This window comes from Mobula birostris, chromosome 12, assembly GCF_030028105.1.
Source record: "Mobula birostris isolate sMobBir1 chromosome 12, sMobBir1.hap1, whole genome shotgun sequence".
NCBI classification, from domain to species: domain Eukaryota; kingdom Metazoa; phylum Chordata; class Chondrichthyes; order Myliobatiformes; family Myliobatidae; genus Mobula; species Mobula birostris.
The window spans coordinates 42,750,171-42,768,214 of NC_092381.1; the positions used below are offsets into that span (position 1 = coordinate 42,750,171).

Sequence of the window (18,044 nt, forward strand, 5' to 3'; positions counted from 1 at the left end):
CTCCTGCGCGAGAGCCAAGAGCAATTCCTTTAAAGTTTTTCTACTCTGTAACTCGACAAACTCGCACTAAGTATATCGTTTCCTCTTCGCTTGTTTTCTGTGTGTCCTGCGCATGCCCAGTAGGAGGAGATTCGCCCAAATACCCGCCTAATGTGGACGGAGATATTTTGAAAAACGCTTAGTGTGGACGCCTGTTGTTTTTACTCGAAACCGGCGTTTTCAAAATTATCCGGCGTAATCTTAGTAAATAAATAAGTAGATAAATACTTACACACATACCAGGGCAATCTGCCTCAGGGCCCCTGGCAGCCAATTGCTTGTGTCTTACTACTTACTACTTGCTAAAGACCTCTTTGTAATAGATAGCCAACTCATTCAGACCATTGCATCCAGCCCGTCGAAGAGTAGAGACGGTGCTGGTATGACATCGCAGAATTCAATTTCTGCAGTGAGCTGCTGACTTTGTTTTGCAAGTTGGCCAGTTTATGCCATACTATTAGCATCACAAGTCTAGCACCTTATCAAATTGAACACTTAAGTTTGATACTTTTAGGAAGTTGCAGAAAGGGCTGCACATTTTAATTCTGCATTCTAGGTTGACAGTGGTATTCTGAAATCAAATGATCTAAGGAAATAGACTTCATGTCACTGGATGTTTAGCTGGTAAAGCCATATGATTGACCAACTGAAGGCACTTCCTGATAACATCCGTATGACAACTCTTGATTATTCTTTTGATGCTAGAAGATTGAATTTTTTTAAAAAAAACCATGATTGCAACATTCTTGCCTTCTACCCCTTCACTGTTTAAAGATGAGTTCTAGGAAACCAGCCTTTAAACTTAACTTTGAATCATGGTCAGATTTGTTTCTTGCTTTAATTTTGTTGTTTTTGATGTATACAGGGTTTGTGATAAAGGAATCTATTCACTTCTGTGGGTGGAAGGAGCTCATTGGCATGGGGTGTTGCTGAGTGTGGTGATGGTGGTTGAGAGGTGGTGATGGTGGTTGCTGTGGTGTGTGTATTACCTGATGAAAAGGAGTGAGGTGGTCTGGAAAAACAATACAGACACAAGGGGCTGTAGAAGAGAACTAAAGAGAACTAAAATCGATTTTTAACAGCAGTATAGCTAATAGGATAGATTAAATATTAAGGTTTTGTGGTAGTTTGTATTTGAGGAGTAAGAAAAAAAGCTTATGAAAGGGGAGCCACATGATACTGCAGTATCTCATACCGCTGATTTATTCTCAGATTTGGACCTTTTATTGAGACAGTTTCTGAATATTAGTTTGCTCCAGCTTTCTGAAATATAGGAGATGCCAAGCTAAAGAAATGTGGCATCGATTATTTTTGTTCAGCTCCTGCAGAATACTGTTTTATAAGATCCTGTGTTTATAAAGCAAGATTCAATTTATTTGGGGATGTAAAGGCTTGTTAAGGGAGTGATTTTTGCCAAAGAATGCTGGAAAATTTGAAGTAAAATATGAATAACGAGTAAGTACCTAATTTGCCTCACAGGTGATAAACCATGCAATCTCCAACCACCACCCTGATCACCTAATTGCTGTACCCTCCTTTTGAAATGTAACTATCCAGTTTACTTTGGATTTCTTTGCCTTCCAAAATATATCACTGTGTTATCATTCGCCCCTTTTGTCCATTTTATCATTCTCTTTATTCTTCTGAAGTTGCTATTTCACGCCATTTAATCTTCTTGAGCCTAAATGCTGCAAAATGTACAATTGCTCCATTTTGCATGTCATTTAACCCTGTTTAGAAGTAACTCCTGCTGTTATGCTCTCCATTCCATAAAACTCTGTTTTGGAATGTATTTTCAGAAAAGAAATGCTTCTCACCTTGTCTCTTAAAGGTATGAATTATGATTTTCAGTTATATAATTTGTGATTTGAAAGGTGTTATTAATTTCTCCAGTGCTAATGCAAAAAATTTATAACTGTATCTTCACATTTGATAATTCTGGCACATGTATAATGATAAGATATTGGTCCCTTTCAGTTAAGAACAGGGGCACTTGAACGAACAAGAGCGTGATACAGTAGCATAAGAGGTAGTGCAACACTTCTCATCGTCAGCAACTAGGGATCAATTCACATTGTGTCTGCAAGGAGTTTGCATGTTCTCCCCATGCCTACATGGGTTTCTTCTGGCTTGTCTGGTTGTCTGTTAGGTGCAGAAAGTTGTGTACATGCTATGTTGCTACTAGAAGCAAGGTCCCCAAGTATAGTCCAGCAAGGACTATAGTGCCTGTCAGATTTAAAGCAGAAGTACTATGAGGTAAGTAATTGAAGGCTTCATTATTAAAAATTGAGTAAGGCATTGTGCAAGATGATGGTGAAGCACGGCAATATTCTGCAGTCTATATACAATTGTTCTGAACAGACCTCTTTTGAATTACCCTCACTGCAAGTTGTAGTATGTAATTTGCCTTTAATCAGTGTGCTTTTAAATCAACTTAATGAATTGCAGACTTCAGGATCTTCAGAAGGACTTGCCATACTTAACAGTCAAGCCATCAGGTATGGCACCTTTAAGTAAGTAGATGGAAGTTCATTGTCATGGTCTGAAGCGAGGCTGGGTGGGGGGGGGTGAAGGCTGAAATGCAGAGGAATGAGGACTCCTATACCCAGTATCTTGTTAGCAAATGTGTCCTTGCTGGAGAATTAAATTGAGGACCTGAGGGCAAGATTGGTGTATGGAAGGGGTTTGAGAAATTGTTGTGTTTTGTGTTCTGTGCTTTACCGAGACATGGCTTACTCAGAATACACAAGATATGGTGATCAGACCTGAAGGCTTCTCAAAGTGCAGAATGGACCAACTGTTGATTCATAAAAGGCAAAAGGTGGAAGTGTCTGTTTCATAATAAACTCTCTGTGGTGCTCTGATGTGGCTATTTTGTCAAACTCATGTTCCCCTGACCTTGAACACCTAACGATTAAACACCATCCGTTCTAAGTCCTCCATAGCTAGACTGCTGTTTACAAATCACCAGCAGTTCACTATAATCAAACGTTTGAGATGCTGCTTGATTCCGTCTCCAAACAAGAAACAATCTATCCTGACGCATTTCATATCATAGTTGGGGATTTCATTCAGGTTTGTTTGAAGAAATCCCTGCCCAGTTACCATCAGAGGTTCCAACATATTAGCGCTCCCTTACCGTTCCAAGCCTGGAGCACATTTTGGGAAATCTGATCATTTGGCTGAACTTCTCCAACTTGCCCACCGGCAGAGGCGAAAGAACAAAGAGCTGGACGTGGGAGGCAGGGGAGCTGCTATGGAGTTGTTTCACATCAGTGGACCGGGCATTGTTCAAGGACTCAAATGAGTACACCGTGGTTGTCACGGACTTTATGAAAACAATTACAGGCAAGTATAGAATCATTCAGTCTTCCCTAACCAGAAGTCCTGGATGAACCATGACATCTACAATATGCTGAGGGTCAGATCAGAGGTATTCAAGCCTGGGGATCAAGAAAGTTAGAAGAGATCCTGGTATGATCTCACAGGTGAAATGGCAATTCTGGATTAAACTTGAATCAATGAAAGATGCCCGACAGTTGTGGCAGGGCTTGAGTGCTATCAACTGAATGAAGTAAAATCAAGCAACATGGGTGACAATGAGCTTTGCTTCCAGATGAATCAATGCCTTCTCTGGTTGCATTGACCATCACGAGGTCACGCTCGCACAGCTCCTGATGATCCTGTGACTGAGTGGTGTCACTGCAACACCCTCTTACTCAAAGTCAGCAAGACCAAGGAGCTGATTATTAACTACAACAGGAGAAAACCAGCGGACCTTGAGCCATTTCTCATTGGGAGATCACAGGTGGAGAGGGTCAGCAACTTTAAATTCCTCAGTGTTATCATTTCAGAGGATCTGTCTGGTCTCGGCATGAGAGTGCAATTGCAAAGAAAGCACAGCAGTGCTTCTACTTCCTTAGGAGTTTGCAAAGGTTTGACATGACATCTAAAACTGTGACGAACTTCTGTTGATCTGTGGTGGAGAGTATATTTGACTAGCTGCATCACAGCCTGATAGGGTAACACCAATGCCCTTGAATAGAAAATCCTACAAAAAGTAATGGATACAGCCTAGCCCATCATGGATAAAGCCCTCCTCACAACTGAGCACATCTACACAGAGCATTGTCACAGGAAAGCAGCATCCGTCATCAGGGACTCCCATCACCTAGATCATGCTCTGTTCTCCCTCATGCCATCAGGAAGAAGGTACCGCAACAACCTCTTACTGAAAGTTAGCAAAACCAAAGAGCTGATTATTGGAAGGAGGAAACCAAATGTCCATAAGCTGGCCTCATCAGGGGATCAGGATGGAGAAGATCAGCAACTTTAAATTTCTCAGCAGTATTATTTCAGCGGATGTGTCCTAGATCCAGCACACAAGCACCTTTACAACAGTGCCTCTGCTTGAAGGTTTGCGAAGATTTGGCATAACATATAAAACTATGATGAACTTCCATTGATGAGCAATGGAAAGCATATTGCCTGGTTGCATCATGTCCTGGTATGGAAACATCATTGAATGGAAAAGCCTAAAAAAAGTAGTGGATACAGCCTAGTCCGTTGTGAGTAAAACACTTCCCATCATTGAGCACATCTACAAGGAGTGCTGTCTCAGGAAATCATCCATTATCAAGGATTCCCACCGTCCAGGCAATGCTGTCTTATCACTGCTGCCATCAGAAAGCAGGTACACGAGCCTCAGGTCCTACACCACCAGTTTCAATAATAGTTATTACCCCTCAACCATCAGGCTCTTGAACAAGAGGGCATACGTTCGCACACCCCAATACTGAACTTATCCCACAACCTATGAAATCAATTTCAAGGACTCTTCGTCTCATAGTCTCAATCTTTATTTTTATTTTACTTATAGATACTTTATGCTATTTAGAGATACATCATGGAATAGGCCCTTCTGACCCACCGAGGTGCACCGCCCAGCAACCATCGACAACCTCGACTTAACCCTAACCTAGGCTTTTGGACTGTGGGAGGAAATGGGAGAAACCCATGTATTCCACAGGAAGGATATACAGATTTCTTACAGAGGACACCGAGATTGAATTCTGATCTCTGCCCGATCTGTAATAGCGTCGTGATACTGTGGCACCCTTATTATTATTATTTTTTTCCACTTTGAATTTTCAGTTTGTCTTTTGCATGTTGGTTGTTATCTGTCTTTGCACTTTTTCCTTGATTTTATTGTGTTTCTTTGCATTTACATGAACACCCATAGGAAAATGAATCTCAGGGCAGTATATGGTGACATATGTACCTTGATAATAAGTTTACTTTGAAGTAAGTAGATCTGATTATTAGATTAATGTGCATAAATAAAACCCTTTAGTAATTTGCATCAGATCTGAGTTTCTAAGTTTATTGTTAAAGAGAAAATAGAGGCACGATTACCCACTTTAAGTTGTGATGAGGACACAGTGGTTACATCCTCCAGTTAATCTGTTTTTTGCGATAATGGACAGCAGAGTCATTCCTTTAAATCTAACAACACCAGCTGGTACTGTGGTGAGTAACTTGTGCAATAGCCTCTATTTGTGACTGCATCTGTTTTTACATTCATGTTCACTCTTACTGCCAGGAACAATCCCACTTGATTAAAAATGTCTCTGGTTTATTACTGTCTTTTCTAAAACTGATATGCATAGGAGAAATTTGTGTGTCTTCTCCAATTAACACATCATGATGAACTTACGTCCATTTCTGTTATGTGTATAGATGTAACTGCTGCTGCCTTTTATTGCTCTCAATCAATTCTAATCCCTTAAATTGATCTCTCAAAATCTAATCATCATCAGAATTGACATTTTTTTCTAAAAAGAGTTGTTGCTCCATGGCGTGTGAGTTTACTTGTGATAATTGAATTGAAAAATGCTGGACTCATACTTGATTCTAAAAACAAAATATTCTTTTGACAGGCAGAGCTTTCTGGATCCTCTCCGTGGCTTTTCAGGAAATTGAGCAATCCTGATCTCGATTGTTCATCAGGAAAAGTTTCTAAAGTCCTACGCCAGTTCAGTGAAGATGATGCAAAACTTCGAAGAGGGAGCTTTGGTGCTGCAATGGGAGGTGAAGAATTGATTTAATTCTTGCAATAAAAGACTTTAGGATGTAATTATTTAAGCAAACAGACACAGAAAATTATAATCTCGGGAAAAAATCTTGGAACATCCTATATCTGAAAAATTGTTGTGATTGAACATTGCAAAAGAAAAATCCAATGAGAGAAGAATATTTTAGAGTCATAGTCAAAGAAGCATACAGCACAGAAACAGGCCCTTTGGCCCATCTAGTCTATGTCAGAACGATTTAAACTGCCTACTCCTATCGACCTGCTCCGGAACCATAGCCCTCTGTACATCTACTATTCGTGTGCCTATCTGAACTTTTTTTAAACAGTCTGTGGCTGCTAATTCCATACACTGACAACCCTCTGAAGAAGTTTCCCCTCATGTTCCGTTGAAACTTCTCGCCTTTCATACTTAACCCATGACCTCTGGTTGTAGTCCCACACAACCTCAATGGAAAAAGCCTGCTTGCATTTACTCTATATATACCCCTCATAGTTTTGTATACCTGTATTCATTCTGTTCTCTATCTTTGTTCTAAAGTATACAGTCTGAACCTATTTAATCTTTCCTTGTAACTCAGGCCCTCCAGACCCGGTAACATCCTTGAAAATTTTCTCTTCCACTCTTTCAACCTTGTTTACATGTTTCCTGTAGGTAGGTGGCCAAAATTGTACGCAATACTCAAAGTTGGGCCTCACCAACATCTTATACAACTTCAACATAACATCCCATCTCCTGTACTCACTGCATTGATTTATGAAGGCCAATGTGCTAAAAGCTTTCTTTACAACCTTATCTACCTGTGACACCACTTTCAATAAATTATGGACTTGTATTCCCAGATCCCTTTGTCCTCCCTCTTTCCTCAGTGCCCTGCCGTTCACTCTGTAAGACTTACCCTGGTTGGTTGTATCAAAGGGCAAAATCTTGCACTTGTCTGCATTAAATTCCATCTGCCATTTTTCAGCCCATTTTTCCAGCTGATGCCGATTACTCTGCAAGCCATGATAGCCTTCCTCACTGCCCACTACATCCCCAATCTTGGTGTTGTCCATAAATTTGCTGATCCAGTTAACCACATTATCATCCAGATCATTGATATAAATGACAACAAAGGACCCAGCACCGATCCCTGCAGCACACCACAAGTCATAGGCCACGAGTCAGAGAGGAAACGCTCTACTACCACTAACCCTCTTCGCTCACAAAGCCAGTGTCTAATCCAATTTGCTACCTTATCCTGAATGCCAAGCAACTGGAATTATGATGTAGTGGCCATTACAGAGACTTGGCTGGCACCAGGGCAGGAATGAATTCCAATATTCCTGGATTTCAGTGCTTTAAAAGGGATAGAGAGGGTGGAAAAAGGGGAGGAGGGGTGGCATTACTGGTCAGGGATACTATTACAGCTACAGAAAGGGTGGGTAATGTAACAGGATCCTCTTTTGAGTCAGTATGGGTGGAAGTCAGGAACAGGAAGGGAGCAGTTACTCTATTGGAGGTATTCTATAGGCCCCCTAGTAGCAGCAGAGATACAGAGGAGCAGATTGGGAGGCAGATTTTGGAAAGGTGCAAAAATAACAGGGTTGTTATCATGGATGACTTTAACTTCCCTAATATTGATTGGCACCTGATTAGTTCCAAGGGTTTAGATGGGGCAGAGTTTGGTAAGTGTGTCCAGGACGGATTCCTGTCACAGTATGTGGACAGGCTGATTAAGGGGATTGCCATACTAGATCTAGTACTAGGTAATGAATCGGGTCAAGTCACAGATCTCTCAGTGGGGGACAGTGACCACCGCTCCCTGGCCTTTAGCATTATCATGGAAAAGGATAGAATCAGAGAGGGCAGGAAAATTTTTAATTGGGGAAGGGCAAATTATGAGGCTTTAAGGCTAGAACTTGCGAGTGTGAATTAGGATGATGTTTTTGCAGGGAAGTGTACTATGGACATGTGGTCGATGTCTAGAGATCTCTTGCAGGATGTTAGGGATAAATTTGTCCCAGTGAGGAAGATAAAGAATGGTAGGCTGAAGGAACCATGGGTGACAAGTGAGGTGGAAAATCTAGTCAGGTGGAAGCAACACTCACAACACGCTGGAGGAACTCAGCAGGTCAGGCAGCATCTGTGGAAAAGATCGGTTGACGTTTCGGGCCGGAACCCTTTGTCAGGACTGTCCTGACGAAGGGTTCCGGCCCGAAACGGCAACCAATCTTTTCCACGGGTGCTGCCTGACCTGCTGAGTTCCTCCAGCGTGTTGTGAGTGTTGCTTTGACCCCAGCATCTGTAGATTATTTTGTGTTTATAGCCAGGTGGAAGAAGCCAGCATACATGAGGTTTAGAAAGCAAGGATCAGATGGGTCTATTGAGGAATATAGGGAAGCATGAAAGGAGCTTAAGAAGGGGCTGAGAAGAGCGAGAATGGGGCATGAGAAGGCCTTGGTGAGTAGGGTAAAGGAAAACCCCAGGGCATTCTTCAATTATGTGGAAAAAAAAAGGATGACAGGAGTGAAGGTAGGACCGATTAGAGATAAAGGTGGGAAGATGTGCCTGGAGGCTGTGGAAGTGAGCGAGGTCCTCAATGAATACGTCTCTTCGGTATTCACCAATGAGAGGGAACTTGATGACGGTGAGGACAATATGAGTGAGGTTGATGTTCTGGAGCATGTTGATATTAAGGGAGAGGAGGTGTTGGAGTTGTTAAAGTACATTAGGACGGATAAGTCCCTGGGTCCTGATGGAATATTCCCCAGGCTACTCCACGAGGCGAGGGAAGAGATTGCTGAGCCTCTGGCTAGGATCTTTATGTCCTCGTTGTCCACAGGAATGGTACCGGAGGATTGGAGGGAGGCGAATATTGTCCCCTTGTTCAAAAAAGGTAGTAGGGATAGTCCGGGTAATTATAGACCAGTGAGCCTTACGTCTGTGGTGGGAAGGCTGTTGGAAAAGATTCTTAGAGATAGGATCAATGGGCATTTAGAGAAGCATGGTCTGATCAGGGACAGTCAGCATGGCTTTGTGAAGGGCAGATCGTGTCTAACAAGCCTGATAGAGTTCTTTGAGGAGGTGACCAGGCACATAGATGAGGGTAGTGCAGTGGATGTGATCTGTATGGATTTTAATAAGGCATTTGACAAGGTTGCACACGGTAGGCTTATTCAGAAAGTCAGAAGGCATGGAATCCAGGGAAGTTTCGCCAGGTGGATTCAGAATTGGCTTGCCTGCAGAAGGCAGAGGGTTGTGGTGGAGAGAGTACATTCAGATTGGAGGATTGTGACTAGTGGTGTCCCACAAGGATCTGTTCTGGGACCTCTACTTTTCGTGATTTTTATGAACGACCTGGATGTGGGGATAGAAGGGTGGGTTGGCAAGTTTGCAGACGACACAAAGGTTGGTGGTGTTGTAGATATTGTAGAGGATTGTTGAAGATTGCAGAGAGACATTGATAGGATGCAGAAGTGGGCTGAGAAGTGGCAGATGGAGTTCAACCTGGTAAAGTGTGAGGTGGTACACTTTGGAAGGACAAACTCCAAAGCAGAGTACAAAGTAACTGGCAGGATACTTGGTAGTGTGGAGGAGCAGAGGGATCTGGGGGTACATGTCCACAGGTCCCTGAAAGTTGCCTCACAGGTGGATAGGGTAGTTAAGAAAGCTTATGGGGTGTTAGCTTTCAGAAGTTGAGGGATAGAGTTTAAGAGTCGCGATGTAATGATGCAGCTCTATAAAACTCTGGTTAGGCCACACTTGGAGGACTGTGTCCAGTTCTGGTTGCCTCACTATAGGAAGGATGTGGAAGCATTGGAAAGGGTACAGAGGAGATTTACCAGGTTGCTGCCTGGTTTAGAGAGTATGCATTATGATCAAAGATTAAGGGAGCTAGGGCTTTACTCTTTGGAGAGAAGGAGGATGAGAGGAGACATGATAGAGCTGTACAAGATTATATGAGGAATAGATAGAGCAGATAGCCAGCGCCTCTTCCTCAGGGCACCGCTGCTCAATACAAGAGGACATGGCTTTAGGGTAAGGGGTGGGAAGTTCAAGGGGGATATTAGAGGAAGGTTTATTACTCAGAGAGTGGTTGGTGCGTGGAATGCACTGCCTGAGTCAGTGGTGGAGGCAGATACACTGATGAAGTTTAAGAGACTACTAGATAGCTATATGGAGGAATTTAAGGTGGGTGCATATATGGGAGGCAGGGTTTGAGGGTCAGCACAACATTGTGGGCCAAAGGGCCTGTACTGTGCTGTTCTATTCTATGTTCTATGAACCTTCTTGACCAGCCTCCCAACATTATGGTTGAAACTTTTAAACTGTGCAAAAGCATTTCATTTTATTGACAAATGCTATGAGCTTCAGAGTGCTATCAACTGCTGCTAATTTGTTATGTATTCTGCTGAATACTGTACAACGTATGTTTTGGTAATTACCAGTTCCTTGAGACAGCAAATATAGGCAATAAGTTTTAGGCTCCGATTTTTCATGAGGTGCTTGATTTTGGCTGGTAATGATATACTTTAATATTGGGAATTACTTGTTAGAGATGTAGTTGTGCAGCACGGAAACAGGTACTGTGGCCCACTCAGTCCCTGCCACCTAAGGTCCACATCTGAGCTAAATTTACATAATTCCATATTTTGCAATATGTATAAATCAAATAAATGTAAAAAATTTGCAAATTGACTGAAAAGTAGTTTTTAACATATGATAGTGATCTGAGGTAAGCATATTGACAAAGGCATGTTAGTCTAGAAGCAGTAATTTCAGAAATAGCATGTTTCCTTTAATAGATTTGGTGTGATTAATTGAATTTTTGAATACACTTTTATATTACAATTATTTGGCAAAATTGAGTGTTTTCAATTATAATTAAGTGTATGAGTTTTAAAAATTTCTCTAATAGAGTTAATTACGAAAAATTGTATCTGCAAAGCATAATTTGCCCCCCACCGCTGCAACTTTACCATTCTTTTCAGCCATCATTGTCACCACCCACCTACTGCTAAGTTACAACGCTGACCTCAGTTTTAATAGCATCTCCATACTGTATGTGGTTGATTGAGGTGATGAGCAGGTATTACTATTTTGAAGGCTGCATTTTTAAAGCAGTGTTTATATAAATGTACTGCCAACAAATGGAGTAAAAACTTAAACTGATTACATATTTTCCAAATAGGACCTTGGAGGTGTTTTGGTTCTTTGTGGTTATCTTCAAGATGAGAAAAATTGTGCTTCTAACAACTGAGCTAGGCAGTTATGTACTGTTAAGATTCTAAACAGCAGTTCCCAAACATTTTTTAGGTTACTGACTCCTTGGCTCCCAGACCACATCCCCAACACACTCATCTCTCTTTCTGGCCATTACTTAAAAGTCTATAAAGAATTTTGATTTATGATACATAGTGAAAGAAAGTCAGAACTACAAAATCAAAGCAGTGACAAATAAATCCAAAAATTATTCAGATCTATTTAAAGTGCAAATAAATTATTTCTTTAATTATAGTAAAAATAGTTTTCTCAACAATCTTAAGGCGTACACTAGGAGTGCAACTCTTCACTACTTTGCTCTCTCACCTTTCAATGTGATGGATAGGCTTGGTGCATTGATATCAGCTTCTCAACGTCAGGTTGAATGCCAGTCAGAAGGAGTCTCAGATCCCTACATACAGTAACTTGAACTCTGTTCTGTTGCTTTGAGAGATGTTGGAAGACCGCTACTGAAGTTGCGCTCCGCAAAATAGAATGTTGGAAGGGCAATAAAGAATATCTTGACCTTTATCCACAGTGCAGAATAGTATTTAGAGATTTCTTTCTGCGACCAAAAGTCTTGGTGATTTTTTTTGAACCTCCACTTCAGCTCGAAGTTGTTTTGTAGTGAAATCAGTTCTTCCTCCATCCTTTTTGTTAATTCCTCATTACAAGTGCTCAAGGATGGATTTGTTACCCAATCTGGAATTTGGATTGAGAGAAGATCCTGAAATCTCCGACATGTCTTTATGCAGCTCACCCCAGATGGGCACAGTATACTTGAAGGTCATCTGGTCCTAAAACTAGATAAAGAGAACCCAATTAAATAAATAACAGGGAAAAAAAACATAATATTAGTTTATTTATTGAGAAAAGTGAAGTATTTCTTGGAAAAAGTATGTGAATCTTTGCTTTCAGTAACTGGCGTGACCACCTTGTACAGCAATATTTCAACCAAATGTTTCTGGTATCTTGATCAGTCCTGTACATTGGCTTGGAGGAATTTTAGGCCATTCCTCCTTACAAAACTTCTTCAACTCTGGGATGCTGTTGGGCTTCCTTGCATGAACTTCTTTCCACAACATTTCTATAGGGATTAAGGTCAGGACTTGGACTTGACCATTCCAAAACATGAATTTTCTTCATTTTAATTCTGTTATTGCTTTACTCTCTTTCGGATCATTGTCTTGTTGCATTATCCAACCTCTATTAAGCTTCAGGTGATGGATTGCTACCTTGACATTCTCCTGTAAGATGTCTTGATACAATTTTGAATTCATTGTTCCCCCAACAGTTGCAAAGCAGCCCCAAACGATGATGCTCTTTCCAACGTGCTTCACAGTTAGGGTGAGGTTTTGGTGTTGGTGTGCAGTGCCCTTTTTCCTCCAATCATAGCAATGTGCATTTCTTCCAAAAAGTTCAACTGTTGTCTCATCTGTCCACAGAAGATTGTCTCAGAAGCATTATGTAATGTATAAGTGGTCTTTTGCAAACTTGAGCTGTGCAGCAATTTTTTTTTTGGAGAGTAGTGGTTTCCTCCATGGTGTCATTCCATGAACACCATTCTTGTTCAATGTTTTTCTTATAGTGAACAGAGACTTCAGAAAGTTCTGGAGATCTCTGCAGATCTTTTGCTGTTACTGTTGGGTTCTTTTACATCGCCTTCAGCATTGCAAGCTATGTTCTTGGTGAGATCTTTGCAGGATGCCCATTCCTAGGGAGAAAAGCAACAGTACTGAGTTTCCTCCATTTGTAGACAATTTCTCTTAACGTGGACTGATGAATACTCAGGTCTTTGTAAATGATTTTGTGACATTTTCCAGCTTCATGCATCTCTACAATTCTTCTAAGGTTCTCTGAAAGCTGTTTAGATCGAGGTATGGGGCACATAACAGATCTTTCTTGAGAAGAGCAGGCTCTGTCAGTAACTTGACTCTGCGTCTTTTTTATAGGGCAGGGCACCTCTACAACCACACCTCAAATCTCATGTCATTGTTGGAAAACCTGACTCCAAATAGCTTTTGTAGAAGACATTACCCCAGAGGTTCATATACTTTTTCCAACAAATAGATGTAATATTGGATCATTTTCCTCAATAAATAAATGACCAAGTATAATATTTTTTGTGTTATTTATTTAATTTGGTTCTATTTATCTAACTTTAGGGCATGTATGAAGATGTGATATGTTTTGGGTCATATTTATGCAGAAATAGAGAAAATTCTATAGAGATCACAAACTTTCTAGCATCACTGTAACCCTCTGCCATTTCGTGCATTTATGGGGAAATGAGTTGCCAAACCAAGTCGTCGTGCATCCAGATTAGATGCTTCTCTAGCACTTTGATAAAAGTTGATAAGTGTCAAAAGGGTCACGGCAATTTAAAAAAAAAATTTAGCTTCCTGAGGAAGTCGAGGTGCTGTTGACATTTACGTGGTTGGACCACAACAGTGATGTTCACTTCTCGGAATGTGAATCTCTCAAACCTTAGCACTGTTGATATAAATAGGAACATGTATGACCCCCCCCCCCCCAAATAATCTGCTCCCTTGACTTGCTGACATTAAGAGAAGTGTTGTCATAACACCATTTCATTGGATTTTTTGTATCCTACTTGTACTCCAATTTGTTTCTAGTCATACTATAAAGAGGGTTAGAAAGATTTGGTAGTGGTGCAGTTGGTGAGAGTTCGAAGTTTTGACCAAACAGATCTCATTATCCAGCAGAATGTCTTTGATTTCTTTGTCATTAGTTTGTTTGCTTCCTTGAAATGGCTATTCAGCCTCCTGAGGATATGCTGATTATCAGACCCATATTTGCATTAATCCAATGTAATTCCCATATTCTTACCAACCACCCCCAGACTCTTCCACTGACCCACATTCTCAAGGCAATTAATAATGTCAACCTGACCTCCACTCCATCCATCATAAGTGGAACTTCCCAGTGGCCAAACATTTTAATTGCAATTCCCATTCCAACATGTTGAGCCATGTCGACATGTGCCAAGATGAGGCCACACTCAGGGTGGAGGAGCAACACTTTATATTCCAGCTGGGTAGCCTCCAACATGATGGCATGAATATCAATTTTTACATCCAGTTTAAATAAAAAATTCCCCCCTCCCTTCCTCTATTCCTTTTGCCCTTTCATTTCTCACCTGCTAATCACTCCCCCCTGAGTCCCCCCTTCCATTTCTCTTATGGTCCACTCTCCTTTCCTACCAGATTCCTTCCTCTCTAGCCCTTTACTTTTCCCGCCCTCTTGGCTTCACCTATCCCTTCCAGCTCACCTCCTTCCCCTGCCCCCACTTTTTTATTCTGGCGTCTTTCCCCTTCCTTCTCAGTTTTGAGGAAAGGTCTCAGCCCACAATGTCAACTGTTTATTTATTTCCATGGATGCTGCTTGACCTCCAGCATTTCATATGTGTTGCTTTGGATTTCCAGCATCTGCTCTTGAAGAGATTGGACAAAACTCAATTGGTCAAGGGACAATATGCAAAATCCACTTGGGCAACAGTGAAAATCAGGATCCTTGCTCTACCAGGCATACTACTGTGCCATCTATATTGAGCGATAAAATACAGTGGATTCTGGTTAATTGGGACACATCGGGACCAGTACATTTTGGTCCAATTTAGTGGATGCCCCAAATAGCCCAAGTTTAATGGAAATAGTTAAAAAGGTATAAAAAAGACAAATTGCCATTTAGCTAAGTAAAAGTATATGTATTTTAATGGAATGCAGAACAAATTGGAGAACTACCAATACCTCTACAGTACTATAAAGCTGTATTAGTTCCATATAGTTATCGATAGAGGAATTCATCCAGTGTATGCTGTTATGTTCTTTTGATTGTAAATGGGGGAAAAAAATCTGCACAGACACCTACTGCAGATAATGGACTGCCTTCATACAATGCTTTCAGTGATTACGTCCTCCAAATCTTCATTTTCATTGTAAACATTCGAGATGATTGTCAATACCTTCAAATTCTTTGTAGTTTCTAACTTGTTGCAGTAGCAAAATTGTTTCATTTTCACTCCTGGCTGTTTCTGGTATCTCCAACCATGAATGTTTGAAATCGCAGTAAGCAGAACAGTTCTGAATTGTCTTGCTGTTTATTTCTTGCCAACTATAAGTGACAAAAAATCACTGCTTTTTTGACAAAAATCCATGGAACTAATGCTATTTAAAAACGAGTAGAGCTGGGGACTAAGCACATAGCCTTGTGATGCACCTGTGTTGATGGTGATGGAGGAGATGCGATTGCCAATCCAAATTGACTGAGGTCTGCAAGTGAGGATATTGGGGATCTAGTTGGTATTAGGGTTTAGATCTTGGAGCTTTATTAACTGTATTTTTATTGTGGATGTTTTCTCGAATCATGCTTGCGTTAGATGAACACATTATAAACAGGAATTGACCACACAGCCCCTCAAACCTACTCTGCCATTAAAAATAATCTTATCTAATCTAATTATAATGTTAATTCCACTTTCTTGTGTCCTGTTAGTAACTTTTAATGCTTTTGCTTATCGAATATAAATCTTTTCTGCCTTCAAGGCTTCTGGACCCTGTGAAGGGCAAAAAAAAAGACTCTTCTTTGTCTTGCATGGGTGACTCTTTTATTCTTAAGGTCTGACCCCAAGTTCTTGATTTTCCCAGAAAAGGCATCATCCTTTCCACGTTATCCTTTTCCAAACTTTCAAGAACTTGCATCGCCCAGACTCTGAACATGTGTTTCTGTAGCTCGGTTTGCCAGTAGTCTATATTAAATTTATTATTGAATTTGGGGAATTTGCATCTGATTCACAAGTATTAAAAACCCCTGTTTGTTATCTATTGTGAAGCAATTGATGACTGAAATAATTTTTTACATAATTAAACCAATTTTATTTAATTTTTTCCATTTATAGAATGTATCAGTATAAATCCATAAGTTCCTGGGTGTCAAAATCTCTGAGGATCTAATGTGGTCCCAACATCTCGATGTATATTTTAAGAAGTCAAGACAGTGGCTATATTTCGTTAGGTGTTTGAAGAGATTTGGTTTGTTATCCAAAACACTCAAACTTCTACAGATATACCGTGGAGAGCATTCTGACAGGCTACATCACTGTCTGTCATGGGAGTGGAGTGGGGCGGGGGAGGGGGTTGCTGGCTACTGCACAGGATCAAAAGAAACTACAGAAAGATGTAAAATTAGTCAGCTCCATCATAGGTACTCATCTCTGCAGTATCCAAGGCATCTTCAAGGAACAGTGCCTCAGAAAAGTGGCGTCCATTATTAAGGATCGTCATCACCTAGGACATGCCCTCTTCTCATTGTTTCTGTCAGGAAGGAGGTACAGAAGCAAAAAGGCACACACTCAGTGATTCAAGAACAGCTTCTTCCCCTCTTCCATCTGATTCCAAAATGGACATTGAACCCATGAACACTACCTCACTGTTTTTATTTTTTCTTTTTGCATTGTTTTTAATTTAACTATTTAATGTGTGTGTATATGTGTGTCATTCAGCCCATTGAGTCTACTCCAGCATTTGATCATGCCTGATTTATTATTCCCTCTCAATCACATTCTCTTGCCTTTTACCCATAACCTTTTTGACAACCATACTAATCAAGAACCTATCAGTTCCATTTTGAATATACACAATGGCTTTGCCCTGATTGTGTCTTTGGTAATAATTTCCACAGATTCACCATCCTCTGGAAATTCCTCCTCATCCCTGTTCTTGAGGGATGTCCTTGAATTCTAAGATTGTACCCTCCGGTTCTGGACTCCCTCATTATAGGAAGCATGCCCTCCATGTCTACTTGCTGGGCCTTTCAATATTTGATAATTTCAATGAAATCCTCCGTCATTCTTCTCAACTCCAGGGAGTACAGGCTGAGAGCTAACAGGTGCTCCTCACATGGTAACCCTTTTTAACCCTGGGGTCATTCTTATAAACCTCCTCTGAATCTTCTCCAGTGCTAGCACATTGTTCCTTCGATGTGGGCCCCAAAACTGCTCATTGTACTCCAAACATGATTTGAGTAATAAACATGAGAAATTCTGAAGATGCTGAAAATCCAAAGCAATACACAAATAAGATGCTGGAGGAACTCAGCAGGTCATGCACTATTGATGGAAATGAATAATCAGTTGACGTTTTGGGTGAGACTCTTCTTCAGGACTGGAAAGGAAGGGGCAAGATGACAGAAGAAAAAGGTGGGGGAGAGGGGAAGGAGAATAGCTTGAAGCTGATAGGTGAAGCCAAGGGGTTGGGAAAAGTGAAGGGCCAGAAAGGAAAGAATCTGATAGGAGAGGAGAGTCGACCATCGGAGAAAAGGAAGGAGGAGGGGACTTGGGGAGGGAAGGGGTTAGAGTGAGGAATAGAAGAAGTGATCTGACTAAAGCCTTATAAAGCCTCAGCATTACATCCCTGTTTTTATATTCTTGTCCTCTCAAAGTGAATGCTAACATTGCATATGACTTGCATAGTACTGATTCAACCTGGAAGTTAACCTTTAGCGAATCCTGCACAAGGACTTCTAAGTCCCTGTGAAGCTGATTTTTGAATTCTCTCCTCATTGAGAAATTAGTCTATGCTTTCATTCTTTCTACCCAAGTGCTTTAGTAGGCTGTACTCCATCTACCACTTCTTTGCTTACTCTCCAAAT

General features: G+C 40.9%; 1 protein-coding gene across 5 annotated transcripts in view; it reads left to right on the forward strand.

Moving 5' to 3' along the window:
- The window catches only part of mast2 (microtubule associated serine/threonine kinase 2), a 456,242-nt gene that overhangs the window by 17,793 nt on the left and 420,405 nt on the right, over positions 1-18,044 (forward strand). For all 5 annotated transcript variants that reach the window (XM_072273698.1, XM_072273699.1, XM_072273700.1 and 2 more), the window contains exon 2: positions 5,979-6,129. In XM_072273698.1, the coding sequence (XP_072129799.1) occupies positions 5,979-6,129 (151 nt within the window). The remainder of the gene's footprint in view (positions 1-5,978; positions 6,130-18,044) is intronic.